Source organism: Artemia sp. Qi Xiang Cuo, chromosome 4, assembly GCF_049724085.1.
Source record: "Artemia sp. Qi Xiang Cuo chromosome 4, ASM4972408v1, whole genome shotgun sequence".
Classification (NCBI taxonomy): Eukaryota; Metazoa; Arthropoda; class Branchiopoda; order Anostraca; family Artemiidae; genus Artemia; species Artemia sp. Qi Xiang Cuo.
The window spans coordinates 62095292-62117504 of NC_142797.1; the positions used below are offsets into that span (position 1 = coordinate 62095292).

General features: G+C 36.5%; 1 protein-coding gene across 1 annotated transcript in view; it reads left to right on the plus strand.

Moving 5' to 3' along the window:
- The first annotated feature begins 4036 nt into the window (after nucleotides 1–4036).
- The window catches only part of LOC148953311 (phenoloxidase-activating factor 2-like), a 100272-nt gene continuing 82095 nt past the window's right edge, over nucleotides 4037–22213 (plus strand). Inside the window, exons 1-2 of the mRNA XM_089088476.1 lie at nucleotides 4037–4117; nucleotides 18897–19095. Of these exons, the coding sequence (XP_088944602.1) occupies nucleotides 18939–19095 (157 nt within the window). The 5' untranslated portion in view covers nucleotides 4037–4117; nucleotides 18897–18938. The remainder of the gene's footprint in view (nucleotides 4118–18896; nucleotides 19096–22213) is intronic.

The window sequence follows — 22213 nt, forward strand, 5'->3', positions numbered from 1 at the left end:
TGTCAGGGTGGTTGTCATCCTCTAAGACCTAATTTTCAGAACTTTCAACTGCCTTAAACAAAATGGCTATCTCAATTGAATGAGATAGCCTAATATTGAATTTAAATTGAATGAGATAGCCGCTATCTTCTAATTGAGTGAGCCCTTTTCAAAGTTTCTACGACAACTTCTTCGATATGAAATGCCCTGGTCTAAATGAAAAAATAATAAATAATACATTGTGCCAACATCGTTCTTATATACCTCCAGGGTATAACTACAAAACCATAAATAAAAGTTCAAATAGGGATAAAATCCTTTTAATAGACAGTGATGATAGAAATTCACAAAAATACCAGATATTTCGGTCACATATACAGTGACCGTCATCAGTAGTTTTACTACTGATGACGGTCACTGTATATGTGACCGAAATATCTGGTATTTTTGTGAATTTCTATCATCACTGTCTATTAAAAGGATTTTATCCCTATTTGAACTTTTATTTATCGTCATGGAAAGGCAGTGTGGTCTCCAAAATTATCAACTACAAAACCCTTACCCTATGGGTTGTGGGGGAGTAACCTCCTCAAAAAACATATTTTCTCTAAGAAAATCAGTTACACTGAACAAACTGGCTACCTCAAAATTTTGATTGGATGTGTTTGGGGAAAGGGTGGGCGTGGAAGGGGTGTTAGCTGCTTTCCAATCACTTTCGACTATTGAAAAGGGCACTAGTTATTCCAATATCCAATCGAATAAGCCCTTTTTGAAGTTTCTACGACAACTCCTTCGATACGAATTGCCCTGGTATGGAAAACAAAAAAAAACAAAAAAAAATAAATAATACGTTGTGCCAACCTTGTTCTTTACTTAGACATCTCGATTGCGCTGCCTATGACAACATCCTGAAGTGATTAATGCTCTTTTACCTCCTTCTTTTCATCCGAAAAATAAGAAAGAAAAATGAAAAGAATTTTAAAGTGGAAGGTAGAATTTTTGTTTCAAGAAAAATTTCTTCTTCTCCTTCCTATGAACCGATATATATGGCGAACCCAAGATGACAGTATTAATCTTTAAGAAACAGATTCTTGAGGAGGACGGTTGACGCTCAGTGGTCGTGAGAGATAACCAAAAAAGAGAAAAAAACGGTGGCGGCGTGGTGACGGTGCAACCTTTATACTCAGTAGCGGCGTTAGTACACTGATGCCAGTGCGGTGGCGTGCCACCGTTTTTTTTCGGCAGCGCGCCGCCGATTTTAGGCGCGGCTTCGGGGTCTAGTCAGTCTTTGTCTGTACTGAACCACTATTACTAAATATACAACTAACGCTAGCATTAAAAAAAAAATAAATAACATGTAATGGTTGGAAAAACCATAATAACGAATAAATAAAACAAGTCCTCTGTAAAGGCTCCAATTACCAACACTTTTTGCATGTCCAAGCTTTAATGGTATGTGAACGTCCCTAAAACCGGAGATTTGAAAGAGCCAAGTGATCAGCTAACGCGGATGCCAAGCTACGAAAAAGAATCAATATCTCGAATACGAGGACGGTTACAATTCAACTTGGCCTGATCACACGTTTAAACTAAGCACAAGGTATTCATTGTCATCTTCACTTTTAACGGCAAAACTTTTTGAACCTAGTTAAAAAAAAACAAAAAAAAACACCGTGAGCATTGTAATTAACTTTGAACCAGGCGTAAGAAATTAAGATTTTAGCCAAGGCACAAGGGGTACTGTGTCACTATTTGATGAATTATCAAGTTTAGGCATATTCAATGAGCCACGATTGTATTTATGTTTGGAAAATTCAACCCCAAAAACTGAACAGCACGTAAACGATACATGGAAGTCACGCTTTGGCCTCTCTTTTAAATTGAATACTTGGACAACGGATATACTTACCCAGGGCTTGGTATTATTTCTCCACATCTTTGAGCTTGGGATTGAAATTTCCAGAACGACTTTCGAGTGTTTTGTCTGACTCGAATCACAATCATAGCTCTAGTCTTTTAAATGAGTGGTAAAGGAGATTCTGAATTGCAACAAATTAAGCTCTCCCTCCTTTTTTATTTGAGCCTGATGTACTTCCAAGGGAGGAGAGAGAAAGAGACAAGCCTGTGTTGGTTGATGGCATCTGGAGGGTTGTCGAAGACGTACAACCGACCAAGGACGAGTTCAACGTCCATTGCAGAAATTTTACATCATGTTCTTGGCGGCGAAGCCCTCTCGCGCTGTAGTCCTTGTAAGAAGGGAACAAAGCACGAAGATATATGACTGAAATAGGTACGTTCAGCGATATTATCATAAAATTTCCATTGTATAAGACAGGCGAAGCACAGAACCAAGCACTAGAGCAGTGATCTACTCTCACACTAAGGGGGACGAGCTTAAGCTCAAGTAAATTGGACCTGACAAATGGTACTTAGAAAGGAGAAATAAGTCTTTTTTGGGAACAGAGTAAACCAACAGGCTATCATAAAAATGATTTCAATAAAATGGAGAACAGGTTAGCAACGAAGTTATTCATTCAAGTCGAGTTGCTAATCTGCTCGTACTCAGAGATGAAGTAAAGATTTTAGAATCTCAGCCATCTGTAGTGATTGGAAAAGCCACTGATTTATTGCTACTTCTTTGTCACCACACCCAAAACGAAGAACATTCAATGTACTTCTACTTTCAACAAAAAGAATATTAAGCGTATGAAATATAAACATAACAGAGGTAGTACTTTGGTAATGTTTTTTTACAGTAATATTCAACTTGCTCGTGCTTTTCTTAGGCTATGATAGAACGTCCTGACGGCTTGCTAAGTTACTCACCGTAAAGTAACACCAGACGGACGACAAGTTTGTCAAGCTTGCTCAGGTTTTCCTAGATTGGGCCTCTACCAAAAACTCAAGTAAACAGGCTAAAGAAACGGTAATAGTGGTTTTTTGTAGCTGCTTGACTCTGATCTTTAGCCCTCCCCCCCCCCCCTGTTTGGCCCAAGATTTTTATTTTTGCATATTTTTCTTGGCCTAGGGATTTGTGGCCGTAACTTTCAAACTGTTCAAACAACAAGTTTTCGGTCCATTTCAGGGCACCCTTCTATCTCCGAGCAAAAATGTGAGGTCCCCTTAGTGTCGAGCAATGATCCTTGAAAGTTTCAAGTCCATCAGAAATAAAAGCTTCTTGGCCCTTTTTTGGGGGGGAGGGTATGGAGGGAGTACCCCGAACTAAAGTTTTTCATGTGCGGTACGGTCCAGTCGGCCCAGAGACTTATGGCTTGAAGTTGCAATCTGTTGAAAACAAAAAGTTTTTTGGCCCTTTTGAACCGAGTTTTCAGGCAAATCAGTATTTTATGAATTAAGTTCTGTTTTTCTTGGGGGGGGGGGTCTCCTTTCAAATATATAAAACATATCTGAAAGGATTTTCAGATATAAGTTTCAAGACAATCAAAAAAGATGTTTGTTAAATTAATAGGATTTTCTTTAGAATTATTATTAATAGAATTTTCTGAATGACTGAAAATTCTATAAAAGATTCCGATTGCTTCAAATTAGCGCTAATTAAATCCCAGTATTAGTAAAGTCTCATTGTGAATGGGTTTTTATTATTATTTTATTTGGGACTACTGCCTTAGAACTGCACTTGAAAAGGCTTAGCTACAACTTAATTTAATCAATTAAATAATAGAATTTAATCAGATTAATTTCTAATAATGAAACCTTGGTCTTTCCCTGGTTTACAGAAAAGACAGAAATACGTTTGAACATAGTTGTTTTACTAAAAACCTTGGGTAATATTAACCATTGCAACTCCATATATATTTTCATGAAATCGTATTCCTCACCTTTTTCCGCAAATTTTGAGCTGCATGCGCCAGGTGCGATAAATCTAAGTCACTGACTTGTGTATCAGTCAATATGATTAATAGTTAGTAGATTGCGCCTTGTATTCATAATTAAGTCACAGTAAAAATGCAGAAAAAATTGTGGTGTCTTTAAGAACTTGTATCTCCAGTTTTTCCTCTCTGCCAAGGACTTGATTGCTGCTTGGTGAGATTGCGTTATTCATCGACTCCTTCTCTCAGTTGCATTCTAGTTTTTGGATTATTTTGAATATAATATTTGTGCTATTTTGTTGTGAAAGGTAAGCTTGGCAGCTGTTATTCTGGTAGTGACCAAATTTTTATCGCAACTAGAACAAAAAAGTGCATCTGACAGTTCTTCCGAAAATGAGTTAAAGTTCTCTAGTGGGGCTTATCTCTAGTTCTCTAGTGGGGCTTAGTAGTTCTCTTCGCGTATGTGATTTGGTTCATTTAAGGCCGGAAGGATCGCCATTGATCCCTAACGTAGGAAAATAAGTGTCGGCATGTCTAAAACTAAAGGGTGTGGCTTATATTTTCGTAATTTTAAAAAAGAATGAAAACGAGGTCTTTTAAGTTTTTGTTTGGGTAAATTTTTACCAAATCATATTAATGACTTACGAATAAAGTGAATATACCACTCGATGCCTTATTTTTATGCTCTTTCCAAATATAATAATAATTTTTGTCGGAAATGAATTTTACCCCCACCCCCTATATACCAATTCAGGGTATATATTTGCACAATAGGGGAGTGGGGGTAAAGTTTAAACTTACCTTCCATTTACAACAAAAATAAAATTTGCCCCCCCCCCCCCATGTGCAAATATATACCCTGAACTGGTATATATAGGGGTGGGGGTAAAATTCACAAATGATTATTATATTTGGAAAGAGCATAAAAAAGGCATCGAGTGGTATGTTTAATATTCGCAAGTCAATAATATGATTTGGTAAAACTTACCAGTTTTGGTTCTTGTCGATTATATAATACACACTTGAGAATTTCGATCGCGAATAACGCGAACATGAGACAAGAAACTGGTCAAGCAACGTCTTTATACCAGACAATTAGCTTTGGCGTGGTTGGAAAATAAATTGTAGCTATATTTTATTTAAGTATTTAGTTGGTATTTTGGTTAGGTAAGGTTAGGTTACGTATTTAATATATGGTATGCTTTACCCCCACTTTAATGTGCAAATATGCAGCCCAAATTTGTTTCTAACTTTTATATTTTCATCATATTTTATTTTATTTCATTAGCATTCACCAAACTTCCCTTCTCGAGTGTGTATTATATAACCGACAAGTACCTTTTTTTCGAAAAAACTGAAGTGGCTACTTGCCATAATGGCTAATGGCTACTGAAGTAGTTACTGACCAAGGTAAATTAAATAATAATAAACGGAGCATTCTTGGTTTATTGATCGATCTCCTGATAATCCTAAATAGGCCTTAATTTAAGAACGTATGGCACCCCTCGGCTGTGATAATCAGAAGTGCCACACACGCCATTTTTGTATTTTTTTTAGGAGAGCCTAAAAACTGAAAAGTGTGTGTCCGCTCTGAATGATCTGAATCATGAAGTTAATGGAGATAAAGGGGATTTATTCTAAACCAACTTTATATGCTCTTTTCAGTGGTATAGACTAAATTCAAATATTCCTCGCTAATTCAAAATTATTCCATTTTATGGCGTATGTATCCTTTCTCCTATAGGTAAGATAATCCTTTTCTGTTAAAAGTATTCTGAGCGACTTCAAAATTATTCCTTTTTTGACGTATGTCTCCTTTTTCCTTAACAAAAAAGGAGACAAATGCCACGCCCCCTTGTTATACCTCCATAAGATAATCCAATTCTGTCAAGACTGGCGTATGTCTCTTTAATTCATCTTCGTTTTAGGTTTTAATGTTGCTCCTTACTTTCAGTTGAAAAAAACTTGTTTTTTTATTTAATTTCTGATCATTTTCAAATAACGCTAAGATATCCACGGAAAAGCGCCCTCCGTACGAAAATATCCTCTGGACAATTCAATACTGGTGAAAATTTACCCGGACAATTATTCCTGACATCTCAGGCGTAATATTGAATCGGTAAAGATTAAGCAAGACACATAAAGAAATTTTCTTATAGGAATTCTGGCAAATTCACCCAGTGTAAAATTTGCCTTGAAACGCTCATCTACGGAAACTTACTTTTCCATGGTAAATTATCTCCTTGCAAAATCTCCTCAGCAGAAAATTCGTCCTCTCCTCCCCATCCGAAAAATGTTTGCATAGTTCCCAATAACAAATACCATACGTAAACAATGGGCAAATTTTATAACTTAAAGACCTTTCCCCAGGGGCTATGGGAAGTCATGTTATATCTAAAGATATAGTTATTGGGTATTTCAACTATGTTGAACAAAAAAGTTATCTCAAAATTTCGATCGGACGATTTTAGGAAAAAGGGTGGCGTGGGAGGGGACCTAGTTGCTCTCAAATTTTTTGTCACTTAAAAAGGGCACTATAACTTTTTATTTTTGTTAGAATGAACCCTCTCCCAATATTCTAGGCCAGCTGGGTCGACACGATCACCCCTGGGGAAAATAATAATAATAAACATGTAACCGTGATCTTTCATCTGGCAAAAATTATAAAATTCTACATTTTTGCAGATAGGAGATTGAAACCTCTACGGTAGGGTTTTTTTGATACGATGAATGTGTGGTGTTATCTTCATTAAAAGTATGTGACTTCTAGGGGGTCTTTCACCCCCTTTTTCGAAGGGGGTGAAGGAAGTCGAGTTTTTTTACAGTTTCGGTTGCTATTGAGCCGGGTCGCTACTTACTTACAGTTCGTTACCACGAAGTGTTTGATTATATAAAATATGAATGCCATAGAAAAATTACGCTGAAAATTGTATTCTTAACAATTGAAGTCGAGTTATAATTTGTATTACTTCTCTATTATTAGTTTTACTTTGAGGAATTTTGAAGTTTAATATTAGTTACAATTACTTCCATTTTTGGGAATTATCTCCTTTTGAAAAAATTAACGAAATTTTATTCGTTAACTTGAGATTACTTAAGTTAACGCGTAACTTGAGATTGAGAATTTTAAACTTAAAGAAGTTTAAATTTTTTGTGCTGTTAAGAAAACCTGAATATTTTTATGTATATCCTGATACCAACACCCCTTTTTTAGAGTTTTGATTTCTACGAGTAGGAGTCGCTCCTTACTTACAGTTTGTTACCGCGACCTGTTTGACAGTTTGTTACCACGAGTCGTTTGATAAGTCAAGTTACATTTCGTAAAACTTGTCTAAATTCTTTGGTTTGTAAAATAGGAAAATAAGAGTGACTTACACAATCTTTTTTCTTCTAAAGCCTTTTCCTTCCTCTGTTTTTCATCTATATTTATTTGTGGTTGAAATTTGCGAATTTGTGGTTATAGGGTGATAATTTTTGTTTTTACTCGATAAGAATAAAAGAAAGGAAAAATCGCCTAATACACAGTCAGTACGAATTGTGTAGGATATATGGTCATTAATCATTCAGTTTATTTCATTATTGTATAACTAATAAGGTATATTTTAGTTTTTAATTGTTCAAAGTAAAAACACATTTGCAATAAGCAATTATAGTTTGAAGCTCCGTAGACATCATTTAAAATTTCCGTTTTGACAGGGAAGCCGTTTAGAGAAGTGCTGGAGGTTGAAAAATCCATAAAATACTCGTTGGAATAGGGACAGTTGTCCCTCCAAAATTGAATAAGAAGTTTTCTTCAATTTCTCCCCCTCCGGGAAAATTCTTGAATTTCCCTCCTTTGCCCAAACGAGAGATATGATATGTATTTTATTCAAGACAAATTGAAAAGAGATGCAGGCATGTAACAGTTTCTCACTAGTAAATGATCGCCACATTTGGGTTAACCATGTAAGATAAATTTATGTTAGAATTTTGAAAGATTCATGTAATATATTTTGATTTTAATCAAATTTTTTAGCTAGATTTTGAAGTTATTTATAAAGAAGCTCGTAACTTCATTTTATAGTGTTCTTAGCCTTTGTTCATCTGTATGAACAAATAAAAGTTCAAATAGGGATAAGTCCTTCTATTAGACAGTGAAAACAGATAACAAAAGTTTTGGATATTTCGTCCACATACATCAGTGATCGTCATCAACAGAAACACTAAAGTATTATAACTGAAAAAATTTATACAGAATAAAATAATTATTTCCGGGTCACAGATAGTTTCTGGTTCATTGGCCGATAGGGTTCATTAACAGGGTTTGTTCAAAGTTTTGAGCTTGAATATCCGAAATATCTAGAACTTTTTGTGTCTGTTTTTCACTGTCTAATAAGAAAACTTATCCCTATTTTAACTTTTATTTATTTGTCTTAGAAAGACAGGGTGGATTATGAAAAATACCTATGTTCTTTCGTTCAGTTGTAACTGTTTATTTTTACTGCTAAATAAAAAAATATGTTTTTTTACATGAAAGTAAAGGACAACATTAAAGCTTGACACGAACAGAATGTGCTCTTAATAGGATGGAATTGCCTCCTCAGACGTGCTTTCTTAAAAATATAGGGTTTTCAGTTCAAATTTTCATTGGTGTTACAGAGATTTATTTTACAGTATGTTTTGCTTTTGTTCTTACGTACCTTTTTTATAGCGTTAAATTAGAAAACACGTTTTTACATGAAAATAAAGAGCAACGTTAAATTTTGAAATGAATAGAAATTACCCTAAACATGATAGGGCTGCCTCCCCCTCTCCCATACTCCCTGCTATTTATTTTTGCGCTTCAATGAAATTAATATACATTTTCAAAAGCATGCTTTTTACACCATGTTTGAGAATTACTCTGTTCGTTAATGTGACTTGTTTGAAAATTCAGGGTTTTCAGTTTTCAATTTGGCTAAATTTTTAGTTCAAATTTTAAGAGAGGCAATAGATAAATAAAATACTACAAATCAACAGTATGTTATCTTTGCTATATTCTTGTAGACTTTTAGTAAGTAAGTAAATAAGTTTATTTATAACCCGCAATATAAAATAAATGCGGAGTAAAAAAGAAAAAACAAAATAATATTATACACAAGGAAATAATAAGAAAAACACAACATAAATAACATAACAATAAAATGCTAGTTAAAGTATAGCATAAAGGATGGAACTGAGAGGGTTGATACTCTCCCATGTATTTAGAGTATTTTTTTTTCGTTCAAGTTTTAATATTGTTTTTGTTTTTTTTAGAAAATTTCTTTTCCGAAAATTCGTTTTTGATTTAAGTCTTGTCCATATTTCAACTGTTTATTATGAGTGAACTAGACTTCACAACAATTTGCGTAAGGAAACATACCACCACGGCAGAGCGAGATTTTATGCGCCCATGAATTTCTGCATGTTTTCATAGGGCTTTTCGATATCTTAAACATTACGGCTCTCTCGTGTTTTTTATTTGATTTATTTGGCATAATCATACCCAATATAATTTCATGTGACACAAGATGGTGGGAAACATTAGTTTATCAAGAGGGGGCAGCCCACCTCTTTTTTTAGGGTGATGTCTGATCATTTTAATTTTATTAATTATTTTAGTTTATACACATTTTAGATTTAATTTACGCGTTCCAAGTAACTTCCGCTCGTTACATGTTTTGGTATTTAGTATCGAGGGGTGTCGAGTATTGACCGGTTTAATGTCGTGATACTTTTCTCTAAAATTTTTCAGGTGAAATTTGAATATTCAATCCAAATTTCCATTCACTAATTGTTTTTGTGCAGCGATCTTTAAAATTAGTCAGTTTTGTTGTTTTATGTTTTTAAAAATTGAATATTAAAAGCTAAATTTGCAAGTGATAAAAATATCTGTAAATTAGTGAATAAAACATTTCTAATCGTTAAAATAACCGATGCAAGAGAACAAGTAACAGGTTAGAAAACATCATTATAACTTTGTGTTCCTTTGCTGAGGTTTCACGAGTTCTTAGCTTTTGGACCAAAGAGTATGGATAACTTATAAGAGTGGAAACTGGCATTGATGTCGAAAAAAAAAAAATCACCAACGTCATCTAACATTTGGTGTTTCTTCCGTTTCTTTTTAGTGTGATAATAAGGCAAACTCAGTGTAACTATTGTAGTTGGTAAAATTAGTATATTAATAAGAGTCTGATTTCACTTTTCTGAAAAGACAATTTTGAAGTTGGAAAAAAATGTCAAGAAACGCTAAACGCTAGATGGTAGTGGTGGTTTTTGTCTACAACACCAGCACTGGTTTCCACAAGTTACCCATGCTCTTTACACTGGACTACGTAATTACTTGGTTAAAGTCAAATATTGTTTGTGAATTTTTACTTAATAGGTTTTCCCTTTTGGCTCCCATATATATGTACCGTAGCCTAAGCCGTAGATTTATAATTAATATCCTCAGGAATTGTAATATCCTCAGGAAGGCCTGTAATGGTAAAAATAACGCAGTATTTGTGAAGTATCTTTTTAATATATTTTGCATCCAGATGTTGTAGCGATATTGGCCTCATGCTTCTGGCCAACATGTCCATTATCCGTAATCTAACGCCACCAGTGCCACCATTGGTCTTTCGCTTACAGTATAGTAACACCTTCGATCGGTCCCAGGGGTTCTACGAGTTCTTCCCGCACTGATACTGTGACCAGTTTGGGTACAACAAGTGTACTTCCTGTATGTGCGTGTGTATGTGGTGGAAGGGGGGGGGATAAGTGTTGTACTTTTTGCCCCGAGGTGCCACGACCCGTGTCACCACTAATGAATATATCCTCAGATGTGAACGGGTCCTCCGGTAGATATGACAATGACGACAATTCTCAATACTCTCATCCTAACCCCACCAGAGTTCGGGGAAAAATAATTTAATAAAGTCGTAGAAAATATCTCACTTTTATTACCAATGTCAATTCCAAATATCAAGTCTGAATTCTACACACGATCTCTGAACATGAACTCTTAACACGAACTTTGAACACGAACTCTGGGCACGAACTAAGTTAAAAAATATATGTACACATAAAAACTAAGGTTGCCTTTGACGGGGCCCAGTGTAGACGCGGGTCAATCAAATATATGGGAAGTCAAAATCAAACTTGCTCTACGCATAAATTATATTTTAGTGGCGAAAGTTAGCCAGATAAAAATAGAGTTTGAGACCAATTTCTTCCTGCTGTGAAATTACATTGAAAATAGGCTAACCTCTCTGAGCTTTTAACTTGTGAATTAAAATTAAATTATAGGTATATCTATGTAAAAAGAAAAAGGGACCTTGATCAGATAAAAAGGGTCAAGGGTCCCAACATCCATAAATTCCTAAGTTGTAACTTCGGTGAAAAGTGAACCCTATCTGTAAATTATATATTTTGAATTTGAACATCTATACTGCAATAATAGCACAGATCTGTAATCAACAAGGTTGACACACTTTAGATACCAACAATGATGAAAATCAAACACCATTTGTAAAAGTTTACTTAGTTCGTTTTGATTTAGGATAGTCATATCCCAATCCGGACCAAAGAGGTCTTGAGATGGAGCGTACGTAATGTTGGCCAAATAGGGTCAGAGACGAAGCGTTTGCATTGTAGACTGGAAAGGATCGAAAACGAACTGTAGGCACTGTTTACAAAAGTGAGTCGGATACTCCTGATTTCATTGATATCAGGTATATTCATCTTGATATTGAAATGTATTCCTGAAGCCTTGTTTTATACGGGCTATTTGCATTGTTTGGGGCTGTTAGACCTGGAGCGGACCAGAGCATATGGAGATGGATCCTACGCTTTTTTTATCAAAGAGAGTCGATGTCTGGTAAGCATCATTGACCTAAGAGTCAGTGAGTGATCGTCATTCAAAAGCTGCACAAAGTGCTGAATTAGTGTTAAAGGAGTCAATAGGGCACTGGCCCAAGAATTTTACTTTGGGTCTTTCAACCAAACAGATTTAAAATCCTTGCGTGACTCAGGTTTCAACGAAGTGTAATGTCTGCCATATTTGATACATTTTAAAATGTATTCCTAAAGACTCCGTTTTATATGGAATATCTGCATAGTTTTAGACTTTGCCCCTGTAGTTCGGATAAAAAAATGGATATCTTAAAGTTTTGAACCGATCCCACATGGGCCATAGGGACACATTTGGCTTTGAAGGGGTGTCAGTTACATTCCAATTAGTTTCAGCCCTTAAAAGAAATAGATCTCATAGAACATTTGCCATAGAACTAGCCCTTTCCCTATTTTGTGTGACCATACGTCCTATATGAAAAAAATCATTTGAAACATATCGCTCTTTACTAAGTTGGCGTTGTTGGATTGACTACTATTCAAGGTTTCCATGTTTGGGCTTTTGTCAAATCATATATATTTTTGAAAATTGTTGACAATAATTTTTGTCAGTCAACATTTATGTTTCGCAGGTAAAAAAAAAAAACATTACTAACAATCGTCAGCAGTATTTGGTACGGGAGAAACACGCCTTAAGTGACATCATCGAATTGACCCGAATCCTAAATTCAGGATTTTCCTGTTTAAGCCTCGTTCGTTGAATAAGAAACATAGTCTTTGGAGTCTATAGCATAAATATAAAAAAAATGAATATTGACAACATTGACTTGGCAACTCACTATTATAATATTTAACCGTAAACTAAATCAGTTAATGCATATTCGGAGTCGTTTAAAATTACAGTACTAAACTTATATGGCAGTTTTTTTTTCATTTCGTCCATTTGCGATTGCAGTGTGTCTGATTATTTCCTTCTAGATAATCAAAAGTGTATGTGTACCTGGACAAAGCAAAATAGGAGGAACATCTCTCAAGATCCAGTTTAGATCCCCTAAGTTTCCCCTGGGATTATTTTTGGAAAGAATGTTAAAACATGTAAAAATCTTTTATAGACTTATACCTATTGTCAAAAATAAGTTTTATTTTTATTTAATTGGCTTGTTATCTTTTACTTTCAGTGTTTAATTTAATAACGGGGTTAATTGGAAAAAAAAACACGCAAAGAAAATACTAATAAAAAACAATATAACAGAACAATTAACTCTGCTTAAGCTTTTGATTGATTGGAGTAACCCCTTAAGCATATAAATAAAATTTTAAAAAGGAGAAGAAAAGAAAAGAAAAAAAAAATGCACTTGCCCTACTCCTGGTCGCAATAACCCTTCTAAACAACAACTCGCTCTAGCTGCCAAAATACACAAAAATCCTGTTTCCATCCAACAAAAATTAAACAGTTTATTTCCTTTTATTTATTTTTTTTTTTTTTGGTGGGAACTTCAGAGCGAATGAAATTCAATTTAACTATTATTCAAAAATCATACAGCCGGAGACAAACTGTTTTAAGATCTGTATGGAAATCACACACATTTGTCGGCTTTTTCAAAATTTGGACAAATTATTCCAAACATTTGGCCCAATATGACGTATTAAAATAAATATTTAGTTCTAACGACTTGAGGTGTCCTCACATTATTAGCATATCGTGTAGGATAATTGTGTATTTCATCACCAGAAGTAAGTAAATTTAAGAAACAATAGAAACTAATTTTTAATAACACTTGTACTTGAATAATGCATGATAAAATTTTCCTAGATCTGACACAAGGATAATATATCACTGTACATATTTAAATCTAGGTCATGTTCCTTTACTATTTCCAGTCAACACTCGGAATGCCATTTTCTGCATCAAACGTAGTTGCTTCAAGTGAACTGAAAACGTACTAGACCATATACTCACACAATATACCAAACGGGCGGACTGAAGAGAAATCAATTAATCTCATCACATAATTAGGGAATATATTCTTTAATCCGGACCATAACAGAAGATGAAGGCAATAGTAACGGATCTAAGTCAGCCTGTAGTTTGAATACAGTCGGATCTTTGCTAACTTGTTGATTTTATGAAATACACTAATATCAGTGAGCTACTATTATCAAGATGTGTTTACTTGCATTTTGTTGAAAGTCCTTAATATTCCATCTACTACTACTACTACTACTAACAACTCATCGCAGCACCAAGCCGCCTGAGGCCAACACAGCTACGCACGCTCCTCCTCCACCCCAATCTATTCAAAGCCCCCGTTTTTACACCCGCCCACGAAGTTCCCATTTCCTTTAAATCTTTCTTTATGACGTCCTCCCAACCCAGACGGGGACGACCTGCTTTCCGTTTAGCCCTAGATGGTTGGCCGAAAAGAACAATCTTCGGCAATCTGTCATCCTTCATCCGAACAACATGCCCTAACCACCTCAACCTTTCTTTCATTATAGACCTAGAAAGCGGTATTGAACCACATTTTTCGTATAGCCTATTGTTTGAAATACGGTCAGTCAGGCGGTACCCAGAACAATCCTTAAGCAATTTCTCTTGAAAATATTTAACAAATCTTCATCCGTATTTCGGAGCGTCTATGCTTCAGAGCCATATTTGGCCACAGTCAATACTGTAGCTTCTAATATTCTAATCTTGGTTTGCAGACTTATCTACCTATTCTTCCAGCCTGTTTAACTGTGAAAAAACACCATTAGCCTTGGCTATTCTACTTTTAACATCTTCACTGCTCCCATCATCTTTAATACTAATACTACCAAGGTAAGTGAAACTGCCCACCTGATCAATCTTTTCATTACCTCATTAATATTCATTAATATTCCTCTCATTAATATTCCATCGCCTGTAAATATTCTAGATTCCACTAAGCTGCAACAATAGAGTTCCGTTTAGACGGTAGAATCATACTGACAAAAATAGAGCAATTGTTTCTTCCACCCTTGATGCTTCTTTAATGCCAGCTTAAATATTCGGAATTATTTAGAAAAAAAAGTGTAAGAAGACAATTGTTCGCTGGCGTTAATCCTTGCACGAATATAAATTTATTGGGCGCGTTATCCCATTGCGTTTAGACCTGGTTGCGACAATGTTGAGATGGTTGCCCCATCCTTTGGAAAGTGTACCGATATCTTAAAATGTTTTTTCCATAATTTCGAACGGTGAATCAGGGAGAAAAAAAAATCTAAAAGCAACGGTGTGTGATGAAACATCAGTGAACATAAGAAAAAATAACGAGAAAACATTCAATGCATTTATATTTATTTGTAATACCTCTGCCATGTTAGATCTGATCATCGTATAAGACGGGTGACTTCATACATAGTAGGCACGAGAGACATCCTCTCGTGCCGAATAATAATGAAATAAATTAAATGGGCTCTACCAGATATTTCCAACTGAAGTTCGAAACGAAAGATGATATATCACGAGCAATGTCAGTAATCAGTTTCATAAGAATTTTCCATTCAAACGTTCTTGTTTCTACCCCCTTGATTCTATAAGTGCCAGTCACGTATAAAAACGAAATTCGTTGTTCTGTCTGTGGCGAACAAGGTCACGGGAGCTCTCAAGTAGTCCCATGCCAGATACCGAAAAAACATAATCTTTGTAAATAAGTTACCTATGCAACGGCTACAAGTGCCTCATTGCACAGATTCGGCTGAAAATTAAATCTTGTACAGAATGAGTTCCAGTTGCCGACTTCTGTCGTTTAACATCATGAAAAAGTTACCGATGAAGTCCCTAATCTCTCGCAGGCATTGCAGTCCCATGACATAGTGCTGATTCAGGAGAATTTCCTGTTGAGAGATCGCAAAAGCCTGTTAACAATGTTTTCAGACTTTCGCTTTTGCAGTGCAATTGTGAGACAGAGACGCGGACCATCTGGTGGTCTCGCTGTCCTAACCCGATTCCCTTGCGAGCTATTAGCTGAGTCACATAACTTCATTGCCGCTAAGTTTGAAAATCAAGTGGTGGTTATATCTACCTATAAACCGCAAACAATGACTAGTTTGACTCACGGTTTGCTTCTCTTCAAGCTTCTTGGCAAGTTTCTTGAAAAAGTAACCTCTCAACGTGTTATCATCAGCAGAGATTTTGACGTAGACTTAGCAAACCTTATGTGTCCTTGGCTGCAAGTTTTTTGTGGCTGCGCCCCTCCCAACGATTGTGCTTTGCCTAATTGTTACAAATTCTTACATGTTGGACCGTTATCTTCAACTTCTAATATAGACCATATTGTTGCTTCGTTTGGCAATCATGAAGTCAAAGTTGTGAAAGAAGGATTCTATTCGGACTACCTCCCCATCTTTACCAGCTTTTACTCCTCCCCACGTGCGGCTGAATATAAAGAATCGAACTGGTTTTCGTACGGACTCTGGAAAAAATTATCAAGAAGAAATACTGATTAAAATCGAAGTGCCTTACAATCTTCTTTGCTGTCGTTCTGTGCTGCCAATGTGCTGCCAAAAAATGAAAAGAAAACTTCTGTTGAGATTACATCCTGCTTAGCATAAACAAGTCACGCGTTGAAGTGTACTAAATCAAGTGATGTTCCTCTTCAATGGGTTCGAAAACAGTCTCAGTTCGTCATCTGTTCAAAAAACGAAGCTTTAGCAAATGCGTTTAGCAAAAGATCTTGCTCTTTCAAAGGAGACAAAATCTTATCTATTTGTGTTGCCAAGTGTCATCCACATTCTTTTTTCAAAATTTTACGCTTCCAAGGGGGCACGCGCAAGAGAAAATTTACAAAACGGTAGTAGCAAGAACCCATCGTGCGTTTATTCTTATCAGATAAGAGAACCCAAAAAGGAGAGAACACCAACACATGTGATGTAACCATTACCCCAGTTCTGTGTCGGTCAAAAATAACTGCAATCCTTAAAAAGGGCAATAAAAGACGCTCCCAAGTGCACTTCTTATCGCCCCTTTACCGTCTCATGTACTACGTTTAAGCTCTTCGAGTCATTTGTGTTAAGAAACATTGAAGAAAGTTGTTCGACCCCTCCTAGCCATTTCAGGTAACAACGAGGTTTAGGTAGAGAGCACGCTCTCTCTCGACTCATAATGTGCTAAAGGACATTGAAAACCGAGGTGAATTTTTTATTCATGTGCACTTGGTGTAATAAGTAGCTTTTGACTCGTCTATATTCGTGCAGGTTGTGCTTGAGGCTCACATAAAATGTGTCAATGCTGTGGTAGTTATTTTTCTAAGATGTATATGCAGAAATATGACAACTGAATTTAAAGATGGTAGTCTACTATTTCAAATCCTGATGGGGGTCTTCCAAGGAGCTTTGACTTCTCTAATTTTAATCAATAACTGTGTACTGGGGCTCGGGATACGTTAAACTATGCATTTATCTTCAATGGAGTTGATCTGTCGTTAGTTACGTTTGTGGATTATTTACTAAAGTCGGCTTGCACTTTCCAAGGATGCTCTTTGTCTCTGGGCGCGAACAAGGAGAGTTTGAACATATCAGTTTGAGTTTTAACCCTAATAAAGCAGTTGTTTTAATTTTAAACTACAAAGGAAACAAATATTTAATAAGTCTATCTGGAACTGCAGTTCCTTTGTGCTAGCAGTCTTACTTACCTGGGTATGTCTATTTGAACGAGTCTAAAAGAAACTGCAAACCTGGCACTGAAAAATAATGCTCGCAAGATCCGGTCTGCTTATGCATCCCTGCATTCAAACGTTTCGTATATGTGTAGTACACACCGATATCAGTTATATAATGTCCTAATAGTTCCTTACCTATTCGATCTTGCTCCTGTCTGATCTACTTTAGTTATGGTAAGTGGAAGCTAGTTCACTGCCTTTATTGAAATGAATCTGAAAGAAAGTGCAAACCTGGCACTGAAAAATGATGCTCGTAAGATCCGGGCTACTTGTGCATCCCTGGCTTCAAACGTTTCGTATCTGAGTAGTACACACCGATGTTAGTTATGTAATAGCCTAATAGTTCCTTTCCTGCTCGCTCTTGCCCCTGTCCGATCTACTTTAGTTATGGTAAGTGGAAGCAGGTTCACTGCCTTTATTTTACATTTGCAAAATGTTTGATGGGACTCCGAACATGGACAAATAACTCCTTTTTTTCAGAGAAAGTATCGATTTGTAAACCCAACTGGAGTTACTGAGAAGAATATTAGTGATTTTTCTACTTAATGCCAGGAATCTTCCAATCATTAGTTATTTCTGTTTGTCTCGTGTTCGTAGTTGTCGAAGCGTCAATATTTTTTTACTCCGTCTTTTCCGGACCTGCCCAAATTTTGTATATGACGGGTAATAAGTATAATTATGACGATGATGATACAAATTAATAAGAAGGAAAACTGAAGTATATATGGAATAACAATCGGTCTCGAGACTTGGAAAGGAGAAGTATCAAGTATATCAGAATTTCCCCATAGCTAGTGTTTGCAATCTAGCTACTTGACTTTTACCACTTGCAGATGAAACAGAAGACCTACGAAAGAAAGTAGCTGTGTATGTCGGAGATGAAATGCCATAAAGGCTAAAAATACAATCTGCAGTAGTAGATTTCCGCTTTGATAAGAACCGTACTGATACAAAGCTCATTTCTGGATTATATCTGAGTATCAGTCAGTAGGAAAGTGTCACATCTGATCCCCATTTTCTTTTTGGTGGCATTACGTCAAAATCTACGATAATAATTACGAAAATGAGACATGAATTCTGCCTATTTTCATCCGAAAGATATGAAAAAAGAAATGGAAATATAAAAAAACAAGGAGAAAAAAAATATTAATCTGTAGTCTATGAAAATTGTGTTGGCATACATACGCCTTATTCCGCGCTTTTTTAATTCAATCAAAGCAGCCTGGATTATGCCTATTAGCTATAGAAGTCAAAGAAGATTCCTAAACAAACCAATCAATTGTTGCGCCGGTGCTATTTAATTAAATATCTCTCTCTATCTTTCTCTCTCTCTCACTCTCTCTCTTTCTCTCGCTCTCTCTCTTCCTCTCTCACTCTCTACACCTGTCTCTCCCTTTCTTTTCCAATAAATTTAAAAAGAGTGTAAGAAATAGCTGAATCATAATTTAAATAGTTAGACGGGGAATGAAGCCTCTTCTTTGCTTATATACCTTAGTGATGATTCATGTTCAATTTTTCATGATATTACGCCATGCTGTTCTGCAAAAATAATTTTTTCGTCTTATATATTATGTAGGTACTTGTCTTAATATCGGAAGAAACAACCAGTTGATGATAAATGTACAACCAGTTATTGATTCTACTTTGTCATCTCGCACTGGGCTCAATCGCCATACAAGAACGACAAAAGCGACAAGAGGATGGAGGCTTTTGGTGGTTAAGCAGTAGCAGCTTTGCAACAAAAAAGCCAGAAAAAGAAAAGTCAAAGAATCGAGGTAACAATTTTCTTTTGTGGCTCATAGTGGCTCATGGATTTATTACGAGTTTATTAATCATGAAATTAGAAAACAAGAATGACATTGAAACTTAAAACAAATAGAAATTATTTTGTGTTTGAGGGGGCTACCCCCTCCCCGACCTACGCTGTATGTGCTGAAATTTTATTAGGGCTTTACTGAAAACACTTTGAGTGCAATAAATATAGCAATAAAAAGTTTACAGTTTTATTTATCCTTGTTATGACAGTTTTAATAGTTGAAGAGTTTTACTTATCCTGCCTTTTATAGCACGTGAACTGGAAATTTTACTGTTGAAAGTAAATGCACATCAATAAGCCCCTCCAATTCTGAAGGCCTCAGGAAAACAAAAATTCTCCCGTTTCTGTTGCCCTTGTGTTAGAGTCAAACTTGAGCGTAAAGAGCCAAAGGTTGAGGAGGGTGATTCCCCCTCAAATACGGAATAATTTTGTTTTAGAGTTCAATTTCATCCTCCCAAAATGTTAACACAATTTCCACTTAATTTTGCATATTTTGTCTCAAATTTCAGTCATTAGTTACGCAAATAAACAAAGTAGCCAAGTACACTGCAAAGGTAATAATGAAAGATATCATTTTTGCATTGGTCAGCACTTCTATAAACAACGCCCAATCACAATTTAAACCTGGAAACAGCTAATTGCTGAAACTTTTTGTATTATTTGTTGAAACTCTTAAATATATATACAGGGTTTGTCCAGAAAGTAATAGGACTGAGTCGATTTAAAAACATTTATTGGGTCAATCGTTAAAATTCTTTGCAAACTTTCAGAATAGGCTCCTTTTGCATCAATGCACTGCTGCCAGCGCGATTTCCAAGCATTGAAGGCGTCGAGGTATTCATTTTCCGGAATAGCCTTGAGAGCAGCAGTGTATGCTGCTTGGACCCCCTCTGTCGCCTTAAAATATGCCTTTCAACGACCTTTTCAGGCGTGGAAACAAAAAAAAAGTCCGGGGGGCCACATCTGGGCTGTAGGGCGGCTGCAGAAGCGTTGGGATGCCAACGTTGGTCAGGTAGCTGTTCACGAAAAAGGCGGTGTGAGCCGGGCGTTGTCGCTGTGCAACTTCCAGTCGACTGCGATGTCTAGTTGGATCCGATTGAACCTTCGTTTGAGTCTCTTGAGCACTTCCACATAAAACTTAGCGTTGGCGGTTTGTCCAGGAGGAACAAATTCATGGTAGACGATGCCTCTGACGTCAAAAAAAGACAATGAGCATCGTTTTCACTTTGAATTTGCTCATTCTTGCCATTTTCGGGCGAGGAGACTCCGACGTGTGCCACTCGGAAGATTGCCTCTTTGTCTCGGGATCATACTCAAAGATCCAGCACTCGTCTCCTGTGATTACGTTGTTCAGAAATTGGCGGTCTCTTTCACACATGTTCAAATTGTCTTGGAAGACTTCCACTTGCCGCAATTTCTTGTCGTCAATGAGCATTTTTGGGACCATCTTCGCACACACCTTGCGCACGTTAAAATGTACCGTCACAATGTCATGAACGACATATTTTAGTAAATTTAACATTTGGGCAATTAAAAGAAACCTTAGTCGACGGTCTGGGTTCAAAACTTTGAGCACACGAGTCACATTGTCGGTTTTTAGTCGAAGTCGAAAGTCTTCCAGCAAGTTCTGCATCGAGAACCACTTCCTGGCCCTTAAAAAAGGCCTGGTGCCACCGATACACTCCACTTCTTGCTAAAGCAACATCTGGGTAAGCCTGCTGGATCATATAAAATGTCTCTGTTGCAGATTTACAGAGTTTCACTCATAATTTAATCCCGTACCTCTGCTCTAACGAACGCTGTATTTTCGGCTTGCCCCATTCACGGAAAACACGTCACGCAATAACGCCTGTCCTGACTCTCCAGGTGCTCGGACACAACTGTCCAGTAGCTCACTAGGAAAGCCCTCTACTGAATCCAGTCGAAATGCGCACGCTCCGAATATATAAATATATATATATATATATATATATATATATATATATATATATATATATATATATATATATATATATATATATATATATATATATATATATATATATATATATATATATATATATATATATATATATATATGGGATATCTGTCTAATATCCCATCTTTCTTAAAGTCTGGCCATGATTTTTTTTCCTTTCTTTTTTCTTTTTATTTCTGTTTAACCCTTATCCCGGAGAGGGGCAGACTCCGCCTTAATTATGTCCATGTCGTATCTTCTTTTTGCTGGTGTTTTAGTTATTTTTCTCCTTTTTTTTTTGTTTTTCCCCTTCTATTCTGTTTTTAATCCGTATTCCTAAAGACCAAGTGCCTATGGATATGGGGTTTCTCCTAACTGAACGCTGCATGTTAATGGGCAGCCTCAACCTGATCAGGTGGGTAAAGCCCACCCCAGGGACTCTCAGTATCTAGGCAAGTCTTAGCTCTAATTAGATCCCAGGCCAAGGATCGGTTCGGCCTGCAACCCTCCACCCGAAAATTTTACCGCAACGAAAAACGATGATACTGCCTCGGATGACCTACCCCCCTTTTACCTTCCACGACCCCAGCATGTCCCTGGACCGATTTCAGACAATCGAATGAGCCTTATTGACCAAGGTGGAATACGATTCACCACCTGGAACGTACTCACACTCAACTTTCCTGGAGCTAAATCAATGCTTGCCTATGAGCTAAAACGCTTCAATGTAGCTGTGGCTGCTCTTACGGAAACCAGCCTTGTCGGAAGAGAGTCCGAGGATATTGATGAAAAATATCAACTGATCTGGTCTGGTGACCCAAAAAGCGACACAAATGGTGTAGGCCTCGCGCTGAACGCCAGAGCCAAGAGATGCCTTCTCTCTTATAAACAAATTTCAGATAGAATACTGATGGCTCAGCTCCAGCACAAGCATAGAAAGTGGACAATTATTGTATGATATGCTCCCAACAATCCGAGTCCTGCGGAAGTGAAGGATCAGTTCTATGTGGAGCTCTCAGCAACCATGTCTAGAGTCCCACCCCATGACATCGTCACATGCTCTTGGTAGTTCAGTCGGTAGGTCCGGATGTACTGGTTTTGCTGGTTAGAATTTTTTTTA